The sequence below is a fragment of the Ambystoma mexicanum genome, chromosome 2p (genome assembly GCF_040938575.1).
Source record: "Ambystoma mexicanum isolate Mex_15411 chromosome 2p, UKY_AmexF1_1, whole genome shotgun sequence".
NCBI classification, from domain to species: domain Eukaryota; kingdom Metazoa; phylum Chordata; class Amphibia; order Caudata; family Ambystomatidae; genus Ambystoma; species Ambystoma mexicanum.
In genome coordinates, this window is record NC_090923.1 from 821,947,049 (window position 1) to 821,966,048 (window position 19,000).

Consider the following 19,000-nt stretch of genomic DNA (forward strand, 5'->3'; position numbering starts at 1 on the left):
TGACCATACCATCTAGTGGAGTTCTTCCTTAAGGTTCTGTGTGATTTCTTCTAATTTATTTCATCGAGGGAGAATTGGTTACATTTTCTTTTTTCTTTAAGGACATTTTGCTGCAAATGTATGCGGGGGGAGATCTGCGCACACAGCCCGCCGATCTCCCTGCCTTAATTATTACTCTAACCCACCACCCACACATATTTGCGGTAAAATGCAGCAGAAAAAAATTCCACCAATTCTCCCTCGATTAAATCTAGTGCGACCAAACCTCCTGTTATCCTTCTTGAACACATCTCTCTGTACAATTCGAATGCAGTTAGGAGGGGAGGCAAAATTAAATATATGAAAGAAGCAAAAGAACATTATATATCTATCTATCTATCTATCTATCTATCTATCTATCTATCTATCTATCTATATATCTATCTATCTATCTATCTTTGTATATATCCATCTATTAGTTTGTCTGTCCCTCATTTGATCTAACACGTATGATATCACATCATTCATAGTGAATGCCTTTAAGGAGTCACATGCTGTTTGGTCTTGCTTTGTTGATGGCTTCCTGCTTTACACTTTGCTTTGTAAACCTTCACTTTGGCTTCCCAACAGTAGAAGACAGAAGACCTGGTAGACCTGTAGAAATAGACGAGACAAGACCAATAGAAGAAAGGACTCCATTGATAACCGTTGTTACCGAGGAGAAGAGGCCAGCTGTCCCGGAGGAGCGGCGACCTCTGAGGCCAGTGGTACCCGAAGAGACTAAACCTGTTAGGCCTGCTGCTCCTGATGAGAGAAGGCCTGCTGTGAGACCAGCAGTCCCTGAAGAGAGAAGGCCTGTGAGGCCTGCTGCCCCTGAGGAGAGAAGGCCTGTGAGACCAGCGGTCCCTGAGGACATAAGGCCCTTGGTCCCAGCTGTATTGCCTCCAACAGCATTTTCACCAGCACTAATTCCTGCACCAGGTAATGGAGATGGGGTGGAAAAGCAGAGTGTGGGGGTTTTCCCCGAAAGAATCAGATAAATAACTGGCACAAGCTCCTTTGCCCCACTCTTGCCAGGCCCATGTTTAGGCCACATTGTGTTCTTGGCAGTTTGCACATCTCCCTTCAATGTTTTGGTGCTACCCAACTAGCACATACTGAGGACAGGTTTTTACTAATTTGTAGTTTAGCATCTAGGTTTCAGAGTTCTGACAAAGGCCAAGGAGACTATGTTCAAAGTGTGTTATGTAATTTGTGGTATGCAAACGTCTTACTACACGCTGCAAACAAACACCCGTTCACGGGCTAGAGGCCGCCTGGGAGAAGTGAGATGCATAAATTAGTTTAGTGTGTGGGCTTCTCCCGGTTGATCATGTGGAAGGCAGAGGACAGGTAAGTGGCATGGTTTAATGTTACGCTATGTAATCGAATATTTACACTGTACCCATCACCATCGTAGTGGTCTTACGGCACCAGACCATTGTCAGACAGGTAGAGTATTGTCCCCGAACCAAGGTGTTGCTAGACCTTAGTCTGTCAATTGTAAATAGAAGTATTTGGGATGGGATGGAAATAAGAATGGGGCTAGCCATCAGAAGAAGAAATACAGAAGGCCAAATATATATGGGATGGGGTGGGGGTAATGTGGCAGGGTTGCATATCCTAACTGTGATTAGTTATCAGTAAGCACGAGAGAACATGTCAGGAATGTAAAGCTCAGTATAAATCAAAGGCTTTTCTGTGATGGCACTATCTAGACCAGACAATGCTGGGAACTCGATATAGGTGGTGTGTAATTGAATGTTGGACTTGAGGTGTACTCAAGCAGGCCCTCATAACAGGGGGCGTTCATTATAATAGCTTGTGAAGGAACATCACTTCTTGTCTCTGGGTTGAGAACTGGCTTTGCCAAGCCTACTGGAAGATGTGGCAGGGGGGCAATGAGTTAGATCTGTATCCATACATGCGTGAGGAAAATAGGAGGTAACCATAAAGAGAGAGAAAGCAGTGGTGGAACTGGGGGGGGGCAGAAGGGGTTGGCTGTCCCCTCTGGATACCCCTGGTGTCCAATACAAGCGCAGTCCTCCCCCAGCCTCCCGCTAGTGCCCTATTATCTGCCCCTGGCACCAAAAGCTGCCTAGCTACTGAGGGAAAGAGGAGAAACAATTGAGTTCACCAGTTATTTAGTTCCTAAACAGTGAGTTAGCTCATTCATCAAGAAAAGGCTACTCTGAGATCTTGCACAATTGGAACACCCGCAGCAGGAAGTGCATATGATAAAGTTATTCTTTTAATGGTGGCTAGAGAATAAGAAAGCCTGGAAGCATGAGTGTGGGTAGAATTTACTGGGAAATAAAGATGAATAACAAATAAACCAAATGCCCGCTTTCTGGCAGAGTGCGGAATTAATTAATTGAACGAGTTCTCTGTTATTTTGTAAAAGGTAGTAGTGTGGCTAGCATCAACTGCAGGTGTTGCAAGCTGTGGACCTTACCTGTTCTGACACGCCACTATACATGATTTCAGATACGACGCCCTCCTATTAAACTCCCTCTCACAACCAGTGCTGGCACCAGAGGACATGCCCACACCCCAATATTCAATGGCATGTGACAAAGTAGGGAAACGGCTTCGGTGAGCGTTGGGAAGGAACAGGCCATGACGTGTTGGCTCAGTGAAAAGGTCAGGTAGTTTCTGGGCCGCAACTAAGCACGCCTGTTCTCAATGCCGACCTAACAATGCACAGGTGCTTTATTTTTTCCCTTGGACCCATCCTTATTTGATTGGCTGCCAGGAAACATCCTGAACAGGAAGGTCTGCATGAAACTATTCTAAGTACACACATTCTGGGACATTTGTGCTTCTTGGAAATTCGTGAATTTTTGGAAGTTTGTTGTGACCTGATCGTGTGAAGGTTGGTGGCTGGGGGCTACATCAAACAGTGTGTGAACAGGTCATGGCAGTTTCTCTGAGCGTGAGGCTGCCTGTCTTTCATTGTGAGTAATGTTTCGCCTGCCTTTTCATCCCCAGACTTTTAAACGTGCACATTCCATCGAATGTGCTCATGGGTTTTTTTGTTATTTTTTTGTTTTTGGGAATAAGTGTGCAGGGGAGTCTGAGGGGGTCTCAGACTCCCCTCCCACACTTATTTTTTGCCATTGCCCACCCGCCCAAACCATTATCTATCCTTTCCCAACCCCCTAAAAAATTCGATGAGCACATTCGATGGGATGTGCACTTTGAAAAGCCTGGGGATGAAAAGGCAGACGATGAAAGGACGTCGTACCAATGTTTCACATGTAGGCCAAAAGAAATAAACGCTTGCACTTGGTTCCTGTCCTTCCTTTCGTCACTTCTGTATGTCCTAGAACCCTGTATCTCCTCCAAGAAAAGGGGAGCCTGTGGAATAGTCTAGTGGGTTGGTACCTGCGGCCGAGATCTGGTTTCCTTAATTGTTCTGAGGGTGATACATCAAGTAGCACTGATATGGTAAAGAATAACACCATTTAAAATAGCACCAATAGACGATTCATTTATTCAATAGCGGCCTGTAGGTTGCGCGTGCACGAACATCCACACTTCTGCAGAAAATGGTTAACCGACTGAGCTACCTCACTGACCCGCCAAATTATCTTATTTTCGAATTGCATCTCTTTTTCATGAGGCTAACATTAATACCCATCGTCAGCTGGACTCTTCCTTTCTCTTCTTCCGCACCATTTCTCAGCTCTAGCCTGGATCCATATTCCCACTTTGCCTGCATTCCCACCTCCATATGAAAGTATGTTTTGAATTTGGTGTCAGTTCTGTGAAATAAAGCTGGATACAACCCCTATTTGAAGGTAATTGCTGGTAACTTTATTGATGAAACGTAACAGGGTAGAAGCCGGCTGGAAGCTGCTCCTTCCCCTTTCATCCTCTCTCTCTCACTGGCCACTCATTCCACACTCTAGAGCTTTCACCCTGCCTTCAAGCAGCAGCATTCCAGGCTGTCAGGGGAACAGTGTAATGGCCAAGCAGCAGCATTCCAGGCTGTCAGGGGAACAGTGTAATGGCCAAGCAGCAACATTCCAGGCTGTCAGGGGAACAGTGTAATGGCCAAGCAGCAGCATTCCAGGCTGTCAGGGGAACAGTGTAATGGCCAAGCAGCAACATTCCAGGCTGTCAGGGGAACAGTGTAATGGTCAAGCAGCAGCATTCCAGGCTGTCAGGGGAACAGTGTAATGGCCAAGCAGCAACATTCCAGGCTGTCAGGGGAACAGTGTAATGGCCAAGCAGCAGCATTCCAGGCTGTCAGGGGAACAGTGTAATGGCCAAGCAGCAACAGTCCAGGCTGTCAGGGGAACAGTGTAATGGCCAAGCAGCAACATTCCAGGATGTCAGGGGAACAGTGTAATGGCCAAGCAGCAACATTCCAGGATGTCAGGGGAACAGTGTAATGGCCAAGCAGCAACATTCCAGGTTGTCAGGGGAACAGTGTAATGGCCAAGCAGCAACATTCCAGGATGTCAGGGGAGCAAAGTAATGGCCAAGCAGCAACATTCCAGGATGTCAGGGGAGCAAAGTAATGGCCAAGCAGCAACATTCCAGGATGTCAGGGGAACAGTGTAATGGCCAAGCAGCAACATTCCAGGATGTCAGGGGAACAGTGTAATGGCCAAGCAGCAACATTCCAGGCTGTCAGGGGAACAGTGTAATGGCCAAGCAGCAACATTCCAGGATGTCAGGGGAACAGTGTAATGGCCAAGCAGCAACATTCCAGGCTGTCAGGGGAACAGTGTAATGGCCAAGCAGCAACATTCCAGGATGTCAGGGGAGCAAAGTAATGGCCAAGCAGCAACATTCCAGGATGTCAGGGGAACAGTGTAATGGCCAAGCAGCAACATTCCAGGATGTCAGGGGAACAGTGTAATGGCCAAGCAGCAGCATTCCAGGATGTCAGGGGAACAGTGTAATGGCCAAGCAGCAGCATTCCAGGCTGTCAGGGGAACAGTGTAATGGCCAAGCAGCAGCATTCCAGGCTGTCAGGGGAACAGTGTAATGGCCAAGCAGCAGCATTCCAGGCTGTCAGGGGAACAGTGTAATGGCCAAGCAGCAACATTCCAGGCTGTCAGGGGAACAGTGTAATGGTCAAGCAGCAACATTCCAGGCTGTCAGGGGAACAGTGTAATGGCCAAGCAGCAGCATTCCAGGCTGTCAGGGGAACAGTGTAATGGCCAAGCAGCAACATTCCAGGCTGTCAGGGGAACAGTGTAATGGTCAAGCAGCAACATTCCAGGCTGTCAGGGGAACAGTGTAATGGCCAAGCAGCAACATTCCAGGCTGTCAGGGGAACAGTGTAATGGCCAAGCAGCAGCATTCCAGGCTGTCAGGGGAACAGTGTAATGGCCAAGCAGCAACATTCCAGGCTGTCAGGGGAACAGTGTAATGGCCAAGCAGCAACATTCCAGGATGTCAGCGGAACAGTGTAATGGCCAAGCAGCAACATTCCAGGATGTCAGGGGAACAGTGTAATGGCCAAGCAGCAACATTCCAGGTTGTCAGGGGAACAGTGTAATGGCCAAGCAGCAACATTCCAGGATGTCAGGGGAGCAAAGTAATGGCCAAGCAGCAACATTCCAGGATGTCAGGGGAGCAAAGTAATGGCCAAGCAGCAACATTCCAGGATGTCAGGGGAACAGTGTAATGGCCAAGCAGCAACATTCCAGGATGTCAGGGGAACAGTGTAATGGCCAAGCAGCAACATTCCAGGCTGTCAGGGGAACAGTGTAATGGCCAAGCAGCAACATTCCAGGATGTCAGGGGAGCAAAGTAATGGCCAAGCAGCAACATTCCAGGATGTCAGGGGAACAGTGTAATGGCCAAGCAGCAACATTCCAGGATGTCAGGGGAACAGTGTAATGGCCAAGCAGCAACATTCCAGGATGTCAGGGGAGCAAAGTAATGGCCAAGCAGCAACATTCCAGGATGTCAGGGGAGCAAAGTAATGGCCAAGCAGCAACATTCCAGGATGTCAGGGGAACAGTGTAATGGCCAAGCAGCAACATTCCAGGATGTCAGGGGAACAGTGTAATGGCCAAGCAGCAACATTCCAGGCTGTCAGGGGAACAGTGTAATGGCCAAGCAGCAACATTCCAGGATGTCAGGGGAGCAAAGTAATGGCCAAGCAGCAACATTCCAGGATGTCAGGGGAACAGTGTAATGGCCAAGCAGCAACATTCCAGGATGTCAGGGGAACAGTGTAATGGCCAAGCAGCAACATTCCAGGCTGTCAGGGGAACAGTGCAATGGCCAAGCAGCAACATTCCAGGATGTCAGGGGAACAGTGCAATGGCCAAGCAGCAACATTCCAGGATGTCAGGGGAACAGTGCAATGGTCAAGCAGCAACATTCCAGGATGTCAGGGGAACAGTGTAATGGTCAAGCAGCAACATTCCAGGATGTCAGGGGAACAGTGTAATGGTCAAGCAGCAACATTCCACGATGTCAGGGGAACAGTGTAATGGTCAAGCAGCAACATTCCAGGATGTCAGGGGAACAGTGCAATGGTCAAGCAGCAACATTCCACGATGTCAGGGGAACAGTGTAATGGTCAAGCAGCAACATTCCAGGATGTCAGGGGAACAGTGTAATGGTCAAGCAGCAACATTCCAGGATGTCTGGGGAACAGTGTAAAGGTCAAGCAGCAGCATTCCAGGCTGTCAGGGGAACAGTGTAATGGCCAAGCAGCAACATTCCAGGCTGTCAGGGGAACAGTGTAATGGCCAAGCAGCAACATTCCAGGATGTCAGGGGAGCAAAGTAATGGCCAAGCAGCAACATTCCAGGATGTCAGGGGAACAGTGTAATGGCCAAGCAGCAACATTCCAGGATGTCAGGGGAACAGTGTAATGGCCAAGCAGCAACATTCCACGATGTCAGGGGAACAGTGTAATGGTCAAGCAGCAACATTCCAGGATGTCAGGGGAACAGTGTAATGGTCAAGCAGCAACATTCCAGGATGTCAGGGGAACAGTGTAAAGGTCAAGCAGCAACATTCCAGGCTGTCAGGGGAACAGTGTAATGGCCAAGCAGCAACATTCCAGGATGTCAGGGGAACAGTGTAATGGTCAAGCAGCAGCATTCCATGATGTCAGGGGAACAGTGTAATGGCCAAGCAGCAGCATTCCAGGCTGCCAGGGGAACAGTGTAATGGCCAAGCAGCAACATTCCAGGATGTCAGGGAAACAGTGTAATGGTCAAGCAGCAACATTCCAGGATGTCAGGGGAACAGTGTAATGGCCAAGCAGCAACATTCCAGGCTGTCAGGGAACAGTGCAATGGTCAAGCAGCAACATTCCAGGCTGTCAGGGGAACAGTGCATTGGTCAAGCAGCAACATTCCGGGATGTAAGGGGAACAGTGTAATGGTCAAGCAGCAACATTCCAGGATGTCAGGGGAACAGTGTAATGGTCAAGCAGCAACATTCCGGGATGTCAGGGGAACAGTGTAATGGTCAAGCAGCAACATTCCAGGCTGTCAGGGGAACAGTGTAATGGCCATGCAGCAACATTCCAGGATGTCAGGGGAACAGTGTAATGGTCAAGCAGCAACATTCCAGGCAGTCAGGGGAACAGTGTAATGGTCAAGCAGCAACATTCCAGGCTGTCAGAGGAACAGTGTAATGGCCAAGCAGCAACATTCCAGGCTGTCAGGGGAACAGTGTAATGGCCAAGCAGCAACATTCCAGGCTGTCAGGGGAACAGTGTAATGGCCAAGCAGCAACATTCCAGGCTGTCAGTGTAATGGCCAAGCAGCAACATTCCAGGCTGTCAGGGGAACAATGTAATGGCCAAGCAGCAACATTCCAGGCTGTCAGGGGAACAGTGTAATGGCCAAGCAGCAACATTCCAGGCTGTCAGGGGAACAGTGTAATGGCCAAGCAGCAACATTCCAGGTTGTCAGTGTAATGGCCAAGCAGCAACATTCCAGGCTGTCAGGGGAACAGTGTAGGCATACATGCTAAGCTATATAACATTCTGCAGGTTCTCAGTAGAGGTTTTAAAGCAGCGATGTGTGCTGGTGCCCTTCCTACCACATGCCTACCTAGCCGACCTCTCTAAGATAAGAGATGCTGAGACCCTTCCCCAAAGATCACTGGAGACCCTTACATGGGTATCAAGTATGCCATTGACATTGCCTTTTCTGCCCAGACACAATAGGGATTACACACGCTTCTGTTTGTGCATGCACATTGGGCAACTCACTGGCTAACAGCAAATGCCCCAAAACAAAAAGTGTGGTGGGAAGCACACGAGTGAGCAGTTCTTGGGCAGCTCAGCAGTTAAGACTGTACCTGCATTCAAGTACATCGCCTGTGCGTCCTTACTAACAGTCACTGCGAGAGAGATATGGCAACACCATGCGAAAGAGCCCTTTCTTCGTCTGAAGAAGGGCTGGGTTCAAGTGGTATTCTGGAGGTCCTTTCATACGGTCACTGAGGAGACTTGATGAAATCAGGTTTTGTCCCGAAGCCCCATGTGGGACTCACATCTGAGCACCCTTTTAGCACTACACGCATTGAACGCTCAAAGGTAAAGTGAGGACTATGTAAGGATGAAAGAAGTTCCCCACAAGGGACCTGCACATTTTCACATATCACAGATCCTAAATGTCCATGACCCACGGATATTTGCCCGAGCTTCAGGGAGGTGCATGCCAGCCCCCTTCACCCTCCACAAGCCCTCCTATACCCCAAATGTCCCAAACTGCTCCCTTTGACCTAGCTTCTGTTGGCCCAAACATGTCTACAGCTACTTCGTCCCACACTTGCAGTGGCATCTCCGAGGTTTTGAGTGGCTCCGGAAATGTGCGCGGTGCCACCGCCTGACATGCTAAACATTTCCGTAGTAGCTGTTCTACTCGCTCATCTATTGACGGGAACCATACCTTGGTCCTCAGTTGCCTCTTGGTCGACACTATTCCTCTATGTCCGTCATGGGCGATGTCTAGTACCTGGTCTTGCAGGGTTTTTGGGATGACTATTTTGTTTTCCTTTAATAGTAGTCCTTCCGGTGATGTGGATAGTGTATGACGGACTAGTTTAAAAGTACGGAAATGCTGTTCTTCGTCCGTGGACAGAGAGGATGCTCCTTTTGTTTTGACCTGCCATTGGTTTGATTTAAGACAAGTTTGTACCATCTGGAGTAATCCATCCTTTTGTGTCTCTTCCAGCAGTTGTGTTGTGGTGATGCATTTAGGTAGTGCACTGCTGATCAAGTATCTTAGGTATTGATTGGCTTTGTGTGATTGACGTTCATCATGGGCTGGGAGCGGGTATCGTGATAGGAAGTCGGCTGGATTGTTGTCCTTGCCTGGTCGATGTATTATCTTGAATGAATACTCTTGTAGCCTTAAACCCCATCTGGCGATTCGTGGTGGCATTCTCGCAGTCGGTTTCCCATAGATGGTGGTGAGGGCCTGGTGATCTGTTATTATGGTGAATGGGCGGCCATAGAGAAAGAGGTGATAGTGTTCACATGCCCATACTACCGCTAAGCTCTCCTTTTCGGGTTGGGAGTATGCACATTCTGTCTTGGAGAGGCTGCGGCTGGCATAGGCTACAATTCTTCTTGGGGAGTCCGGTGGTGCACCACGTCTGGATTGTGCTAGGATGGCTCCTAACCCAACTGGACTCGCATCTACTGTGAGTTCCGTGTCATAGTCAGGGTCGTAATAGGCCATGCAGGAGGCCGTTGCGATTCTTTTCTTGATTTCTTGAAATGCTTCCTCGCACGCATTCGACCATTGGAATTCCTGATTTTTCCCGGTTAGGAGTCGAAGGGGCGTGCTTACTGAGGCGAAATCTTGTATATATCGGGTGCAGTAGCTCGCCATTCCCAGAAAGGAGCGTACTGCTGAAGCTGACGTGGGTGTGGGTGTCTCAACAAGGGCTTGCACCTTTTCCGGGTCTGGCTTTAGGCCGTCCTTTGAGAAGATGTGTCCGAAGAATTTGAGCGTGGATTTGCTGATTTCACATTTGTCCGGGTTGAGTGTGAGATGGGCGTTCTCCAGTGCCATGCAGACTCTCCTCAGGGTGTCATCATGGCTTTCTTGTGTGACGCCGAAAATCAAGATATCGTCCGAGTAATTTAGACAGTTGGGAATGTGTTTTATCACTTGGTGTATTTCATTTTGAAATATTTCGGCAGCTGAAGATACTCCAAAGCTGAGTCTTTTGTATCTGAACAGACCTACATGGGTTGAGAAGGTGGTAATATACCTCGAGGTAGGGTGTAGTTCTAACTGATGGTATCCCTTGTTTAGGTCTAGCTTAGAGAATACCTTGGATCCGTGCAGTAAATGCATCATATCGGTCATTCTTGGAGCCAGATGTCTTTCCCGCTCTATGGCTACATTAGGGGCCCTCATGTCCACGCATATGCGAATGCTGTCCTTGTTGTCTTTCTTCGGTACGGGTACGATGGGGGATACCCAGGGGGTTGGTCCTGATGCTGGCTCTATGATGTCCTGCTGCAATAGTGACTGAATCTCGTCCTCTACGTGTCTTTGTATGTTTAGGGGTATGCCTCTGTAGTGCTGTGCTGTCGGGGTTATTTGAGGATTGATGTGTAGTTTTACTTGTTTGTCCTTTAGTTTACCTAACCCTCTGAACAGGGCGGGAAACATTTGTTTTATCATGTCTTTGGGGTTAGTAGTGTAAGCTGACATTAGTTGATACATGATTTGGATGAGTCCCATTTGAATCGCAGATTTGAAACTCAAAATGCTGCCGCCTGGTACGTCTCCTTTTATGACGTATATTTTGATCTTTTGACTCTTGTCTTTGTACTGACAGTGTGCCATGAACATTCCTTGGCAGTTGAGAGGCGTGTTTGAGCCATAAGAGTATATCAGTGTGTCTGATTCCTTCAGTGCCTTCTTGAGGTTGAGTCTTTTGTAGGTCTCATCATTTATGACATTAACCGTTGCCCCTGTGTCAATCAGAAATTCTCTGTTTTGTCCATTCAATTGTAGTAGCAACGTGGGACTGTATTCTGTGGCTATGCTGTTTCCAATTGCATGCACATATCCCCTTTTCCTGTCCCCGCTGGATGAGGATGACTGGGGGTCGCATCTTCTGCGAGGCGAGCTTTCTAGCTGTCTGATCTTCTGTCTGGAGTGTCTCCTGCTCCTGTATTCTCTTTTTTCTTCCTGCCTTCTCCCTTCCCGTGGTGTGTCACGGGATGAGCTTTGAGATGGTCGTCTAGATGTTGTAGGTGACTGTCTTCTGCGAGCTCTCGGGCTTTCTCTTGCTGGACGTCGGTCTGACCTCCTTGTGTCCCGGTGCACTTCAGTAGATGTATAGAAATTTATGTTTCTGCATACAGATTGGAAATGGTTTTCACCTCCGCACTTGTCACAGTTGTGTCCAATGGCTGGACATGGACCAACATGAGGATATTTGAAGCCACACCTGTAGCATTTCTTTTGTTCCGTGGGACGTGGTGCTTCTTTGGAGGTTCTGATGGGGCATATTGATGCCATGGAATTGGACTGGGTGATTTTGATGTTGTCCAGTGATTCTGTCTGTTGCATGAGAGCGGCATCCGCTCGAGCGAGTTGTAGTATTTCTTCTAGTGTCCTGCTCTTCTGCAACAATTTCTTCCTGAACTCTTGAGATGCACATCCGGCAATGGTTTGGGATTTTATCGCTTCTTCCGTTGAATATCTATCGAAATCACAATATTTCGCTCTTTTTCTGAGGCGCATTACAAAATTGTCCATGTTTTCGCTGCTATCCTGTGTGGAGGTGTGGAAAATATGGCGTTCGTAGTCGACGTTTCGCAGAGGCGCGAAATAAGCATTCAAAGCATCAATAATACCTTGGAAGGTGTCTGTGGTGGATTCAGGCATTTCAAAGACGATGTCTCGTACTATTGGTCCTAGAGAGTGGAGTAAGATTCCTCTGAGTCGACGCTCCTCCCTTACCCCTGACGCATCTATGTAGACATGTAGTTCTTTGAGCCATCTGGCCCATCTGGGAGCAAGGCTGCTTGTGTCTGACATGTCAAAAGGCGGCACAGCCAGTAGTTGTAGGGATTCCGAGCCATAATCTTCTCTGTGGGTGGCTTGCCGGGGCGTGGAACTGGAGGAGGGGCTCAGGCTGCCACTGTCCGGGTTGTCTGCAGACATGTTTTCTTTATATGGCGGTGGTGCCTTGACTTTGATGTGCGCGTGCAGGCGAAGGATGTGAGGCCTTGTTGTGTGATTTTCAGCACCCACGTGCTATGGGGGGGTTTGTAAACACGGTTGGCTCTTTCTGCTGGTGAAGTAGCGTGATAGGGCAGAGCACGACGACTTCGCACGTGCAGGGCCTGAACATGGGCTTAAGTCAGACTGGCAGTGGAGCGCGATGCGAGTGCGCGCGAGCTAGGCTTGACGATGGTTTTGCATTCACTCCGCAGCATATGAGTGACCTTTTCGCCGAGCACCGCGTGTAATACGCGGCGCGCGTGACGTGACTTCACACTGGTAGGGATGGCCGTATGTAAGTTGACGCTTACTTGAGTCCGAATCAGGGCCGCGTGGTTTGCGAGCGGCTTCGGAGCAGTGAGCGAGGCTCCCGGGGTCTCGAGCAGACGGCTGGCGGGATTTTCCTGCGTGTTCCGGCGCTCGATTATGAAGTCCTCGTCGCCATTGTTGTGGGTGTAGACCGGCATGCAGGCTTGCAATATGCGTGAATATAAATCATTAAGAGCCGGCGCACGGAAATAAACAGAGACAGCGGCGGTGCGTCTTTACATTTCTTTATTCCATACCCAACTGCCGCGCCAAGCGCGGTAACCCCGCCTCCCACACCGCGTGGGGCGCAGCCCACTTTGTCCGTCATAGACAGAGGACTCTTCCTCTGAGTATGCAGTGGAAATGAAGGTAGGACACTACAGCTTCCACCCACCCCAACAGCCGTAGAGTGACTAAAACATGTTTTTATGTTTCCAGCACACGCATGGTGGAATTAGACATGTTATTAACATGCCTCACTGCCGGTCAGGGAATACCAGTGGATGGTACAAAATGAAAGTGTCCTGTCCTGACACTTTCGGGCCCCAGCCCCACCTGGCTGTGACAGTACTTCCTCTGCCCGAGTGCAAGGGGCAAGCCGAGGCATGGACAATTGTGTGCAAGCACTGCGATAAAATAGTCCAGCGTGATGCCTTTGGCACACCTGCAACGTGCGAACACATTTCGTCGTGGCAAAAAACGATATCCAACATGCGTGTGCCATTCTCCACCCCCAAGTGCCAGGGTAACCTCCTCCAGATGTACGGAGGAACTCATCTGGGGGAGAAACACATCTGGAGATACATGTCATTTCCGACCATGGCCTAGAGCACAGCGATGCGAGAATGCGGCCCAATCACCGGAAGTGTGTCCACAGCTGCAGCTTTCAGGCCCCCGCTGCCTCGGCTGGCTCCCTCCTCTGGTGGCACCTACTCTGGTGTTCAAATAGCAGGAGCAGGACTTCAGAACAGAGAAGTAGTTGCACAAACTCTGTCATCTCGTCATTGAAAATATGTACACAAATTGCATTTTAAAGTATTGAACAATGCAAATTATTAGTAGTAACATTTGTAAAACAATAGTTACGTTTTTGGCATGGCATGTTGCGGTGGAATGTGGGTGTAAAGGGGGTAGGTTTGGGAGGTATTGTAGGAACCCCCAGGTAGGTAACAGCATGAAGGGAATTGGAGAAATGGGCAGCCTGGTGTGATAGGATATACTGTAGGCCAGGACACACTGAGATCAGTCACACCTGACCCACACCACCTCTCAGTCACTAGAGCTATTCATTTCAGAATCGCAAACCTCAAAAGACAATCCGGTCCTCTTGTGAGTGTGTTACGTGAAGTGGACAACGCCTCTCCATGATTGCAGCTGGCATATCGACAATGGATAGGTGTCTAACGTTTCTATCGGTATCCAGTCAAAGTTCCAAAAAAATAGTTTCGACAGATAAAAGTTTCGACACAAAAGTGCTGAAAACAAAAGGTTTTTTTTAATAGTGAAGGGTTTATTTTAATTTGGTATAGTTAAATAGGTGTTTTAAAAAAAACAGGGATTAGGGGGGACCCGGAGAGACCCCCCAATAAACCCCCCAATAAAAAATAATAATAATAATAATAATAATAATTAGAAACTTTTTTTCGACACTTTTGTGTCGGAACTTTCACCAGTCGAAACTTTTAATGTCGAAACAGTCACTATGAACCGTGTCTAACCGCAGTCTTCTTAAATGTGCTGGTTCATCGAAATTAATGTTAATAATTCACCATGGAGCACTACAAGGCTTCTCCTGTAGTCAGATGCCCCAGCAGCACTAATAACTTCCTTAGAATGTTTGCTGGCGGGGGGACAGCTTAGAGATGCCATAGAAACTCTCACAGGTGCTGCTGCCCAGACAGACCCTTTATTGGCCCATTGCTGTAGTGGATCATGGATGCTTCTTGGGGAGGTGCATCAGGTAGAGCTTCTGATTGTTCATTGTAGATACTTTTAGACCCAGCCTCATCCCATCATGGTGGTCATTCGTGTGCACGGAAGATGGATCAGGCGGTGTCGGCAACATGAACAACGATTATGAAGATGCCAATTTCTTTGACATCTCTGGTGCTGTTGTGTTTCACACAAGGGTTGTTGCATTTTCATCCTGAGACTGTTATTGGCAAAACGTGTATCCCATTCTGCTGAGTTCTTGAGTTTGCATGGGGCTAAAAAGCAGCCACTTTGATCTTGAAGCATGAGTTGAGTAAAGACGCCTTGAGGCGCTTGCTGCTCTTCTTTCATTGAGGCTACGTATGGATCTGCACATCCCTCATCAGAGGCACTGTGTTCCCCATGCCAGCCACTTCGTGCACTCCTATCAGGATGGATAGGTCCAGTTCCACCAGCTCTGCCTTTGGCAGTACCCCACTAGCGATGCAGTGTGCCCACTAATACACTTGGTGGCTCATCAAAGGCATGCAGTGCACAACAGACATCGTCACACATCGGCTGCCACTGTCCTCACATAAAGAATGTCTCATCTAAAGACCAGCTGTGACCAGTGCAATAATCAGTGAAGGAGTTGCATTGTTGTCTTTGCTGTTGCAAAGAAGGATTCTAGAGGGTGGCAATAGTGGTCTTGCAGTTGTTCTGCGCCAATTTGTGACGTAGCTTCATCTGCTGCAGCTCATTTCTTGCACTCTGGCTAAAGTGTGAGCTGATCTTGTGTTCGTTTTAGGTTAATAACCTGTAATGGGGCTGTTTAACTGGGCCTGACATTTTCCCTGTAGTCTCCCTTTGTGTTGGTGATGATCTTCTGGGCCATAGCTATCATGTCCCTCTCTGGCCGGCATTTGCAGATGGAATGTGTCAAAGCAAGGTGAAGGGTATGAGCAGAACATGGAACAAGCATGGTCTTGTCAATTTGAAGGGCAGCAAGGATTTTGGCCTGATAGCAAGCGGGAACAAAGCCAAGCTGTAGGTGTTGCAGTCTTAGCTACTGCTCCACATCTCTTACACCTTCTGCAACATGTCAAATTTCCTGTGGCCTCTGCCTCGCAATCCTTGTATATGCAATGTGTCCTGGTGGCAGACTGCATGTACTTGCTGCCTGCTTGCGTTGCGCAGGAAACCAGTCCCCTCTCGGCTGGCAGACGACCGGGGTGTCATCAAGTGTGTGGTCACAGCCACATAATGCATGGCTTGTCCACTGGTCCCCATGTCAAAGGAGAATTGGACTTTATAGCCGCCAGACTACTCTAGTGCCTGCCCTACTACATCAAGTACCCTGTAGCATCACACTGGTACAGTCCTGCTAGAAACACTGTGCACTGAGTGACAGCTGCTAAATTCAATCTTGTGTCTGCGTTCAAACGATGATGTGAATTTCTTCTCATCTCATAAGCAATGGCTCATATCATTGTTTATATCAAATAAGCTGGTCACTGGGGTGCCCTCCTCCCTAGTTCTAAGATGCCCCTCTCACAGCCACTGAATATCATCGTCTCTAGTGTTCGATGAATTACAAGTCTCTTTCTCTGCAAACCACAAGAATTTTGTCTGGCAACAAAATATGACACAATCAGTTGCAGCTTGTGAATGCAGACTCCAAATGTAATGATTTTAAAGATGTTTCTTTTAAGCACAAAGTATTTTCACTAGCCACAGCCACCCAAGCTTGTACAGTAGGTTACAGCCACATAACACACTCTCCTGCATGTTACTGCCTCTATAACAGGGTTGTCCAAATGCAGGCCTGGAGGCCATGTCAGATTTTCAGGACACCCCTCATTATTATTGATGAGATACAGTTGTATACAATGATTCTAAATGCATGCCATTTTTCCTCAGGAATATTATTGAGGGCTATACCAAAAACCCACCAGGATCCCAGCTTTCAAGGCCTGGAGTTGGACAAACCTGCTTTAAACAATACCCTGATATTCCTACCTCCATCTAACAAGCAATGAGTCTGTGCATTCACCTCATATATAAGTAGTGGCCCAAATGACCTATCCTGTTTCATTTTTCTCCCTCTCCCTCAACTAAATCCTAATTTTATTTTCTAAATCTGCCAAGCATATTCCCTCAAATGCTGCCCAAACCTCTGCCTCTGCCACTATACCTGCACAAAATGGACTCTGAAAAGAAACCATGCATGTCTGTTTTATTCTTTTTATTTTGGTCTGAACCATCTGAAATGGCCGCCTGAACCACTCGCGGGATAGGCTGGTTCGGCCAAACAGGCAAAATGTGGGTCATTCAGATTGCGCCCAGATATGTTCATCCAGGCTGCCTTGCTTAACCTGCTGAAGCTATCCGAGTGGAATCGGGGCTCCAGAGTTATATTTGGGTTAGCATGCGGGTTGGGCAGAAACAGTAGGTGAGATCCATCTTTAGGGAACGTACCCTTTTATATGGTCTGAACCAACTTGTCATGTGATCCCAGTGAGGGTCTTAGGCAAGTTGTACAACATGACGTGAGAGGGCTATCCTCTTAACCAGTAGAGTTTAACGACATACCCTCGAGAGAACACACTGCAAGCATGTTCTAATTAATTGCATTGAAAACATCGGTTATTCTTATGCTTGGTTTTGGAAATTTCAGCTCTACTCTTTTTCCCTAGTGAAGTGGAGGAGCAACATTTTTTTTTTTTTAAAAGGTGGCATGGCGGCCATTTTGATCTGCAATACAGTGAATTGTAATGACGCGTGGTGAATGCGCTTCTTGAACACCTGATTGGAAATAATGGTGCATTGCTGCTAAATCCTTTTCCGACGTACTTAAAGGCGATTCTTCACAGCTATGTCTCCTCACCATGCCAAACTGCTCGCGTGGCCTATTACTAACTGCTCAGTTCTCACTATTAGCCCCGATTTTACTCCCACTCTGCCCCACTCTAGCCGCCCAACTTTGCTTGCCCTTTCTGTCCTGTTCACATTCACTGCTGCCTGTCCGCTGCAGCGTGTTGAAACCTGGTTTAGCCACGACTGTGGAGCTGCACAGGGTTTTGCGTATTCAACAAGCAGCCACAAGACCATTCCCCCCATATGCTTCCTATTCTACTCTTGTGACACCCAGCGTTTTGCATACCAAAACAGAATGCGTTTGGTATCCCCTGAACATGCATAGTGCAACCTGCACCTAGGCCTCTCCACCCTCCATTTTGCAACATGTTCAGAGCTGATCTTCTGTGAGCACCCACGTGTATGAATTATTGTTCTTGGTTCTTCATGTAAATGTGCTTCCAGTTATGGAGCAGTGGCATCACTAGGGGACCACAGACAAAAGCAGGTGGGGGGGTGGGGGCGCACATACAAAACTGGGGGGGCCGCCTATGAAAGGTAATGTGTGAAGTCACATGCACTCCTGCAGAGAGGCTTTTGTGCACACCAACTCCCCACACCCCACGGCACCGCCCCTCCCAACAGAATGCAGGGACAAAACCATTCAGTGACTAATGGCCCATCATTGGCCGTTTTGTGTGCTACATTCTGATGGGAGGGGCTGCAAGCTGCTCTGCACACTAGGGAGGTAGCTGTGCAGAAGCCTGGCAGGAGCACCTGAGAAGCATACCAACATCACTGCTAGCCTTGAGACAGAAGGGGAAGTAGTTGCCGTGTGATATTCAGACATTTGCCTTAGTGAGTGTCACAAATAACACCACGAACAGAGAACACGGTCCCTGATCGTCTTAGGTAGGGGGGGCGGGAGACAATGGGTGGTCAAGGATTTCAGAGGAGGGCCACGGTCCACCCCAGCCCCCCCCCCTAGCGACGCCACTGCCTACGAGTACCTTGAGAAGCTGCACGTTCCTCAGGACCCAGCGTCACAAGCTCGTGTCATGTCCTACATGCATTGGCATAGAGGATAGGAGGTTTTGTACTGCAGCCCATTACATATGCAGACAAATGGCTGAAATATTGTCCATCAAGCAAAGGGGGACAAGAGTGGCCCCACAACCATGGTACTTTCAGATGCCAAAAGCGTTCTAGTACCATGCAGGAAGATTATATTTGGGGAGGGTGTCTGGGCTCGCTGACTAACTTGGTGGACACGTGCCAATCATGCCAGGTTTCTGCGTAATCACAATATGGCTAACCCATGGACAAGCCGCCCCCTAGAAAAAAAGCATCAGGCCCCGAGTGCAGAGACTTGATAATGTGTCATCAGGCATTCAAGACACTGCTCTTCGCTACTACTGAAGGCTGGCATGAGTTCCAAATGACCGGGCATCGTCAGGGCTGAGCAAATAATAATGCTAAAGAGGTCTACCAGAAAGCAGGCAAAAAAAAGATGTGTGAGTTAGCAAATGAGTGATTATGCTTAACTAGTGTACAATACAGCACTGGGCCTCTTGGCACTGTGAATCTGCTACTTAGGAGAACTGATTGTTGAGCGCTCGCTGCTGCGATCTCAGCGTGATCTGCAGGTGGCAGGTTCGAATCTCGGCAAGGCCAACTCAGCCTTTCATCCTTCCGAGGTCGATAAATGAGTA

The 19,000-nt window shown here is 48.3% G+C and overlaps 1 protein-coding gene across 4 annotated transcripts in view; it reads left to right on the plus strand.

The window, feature by feature from the left end:
• The window catches only part of LTBP4 (latent transforming growth factor beta binding protein 4), a 1,283,510-nt gene that overhangs the window by 1,011,480 nt on the left and 253,030 nt on the right, over positions 1 to 19,000 (plus strand). For 3 of the 4 annotated variants that reach the window (XM_069644515.1, XM_069644518.1, XM_069644519.1), the window contains one exon: positions 610 to 960. In XM_069644515.1, coding sequence (XP_069500616.1) covers positions 610 to 960 — 351 coding nt within the window. The remainder of the gene's footprint in view (positions 1 to 609; positions 961 to 19,000) is intronic. The other variant, XM_069644516.1, reaches the window with a different exon arrangement.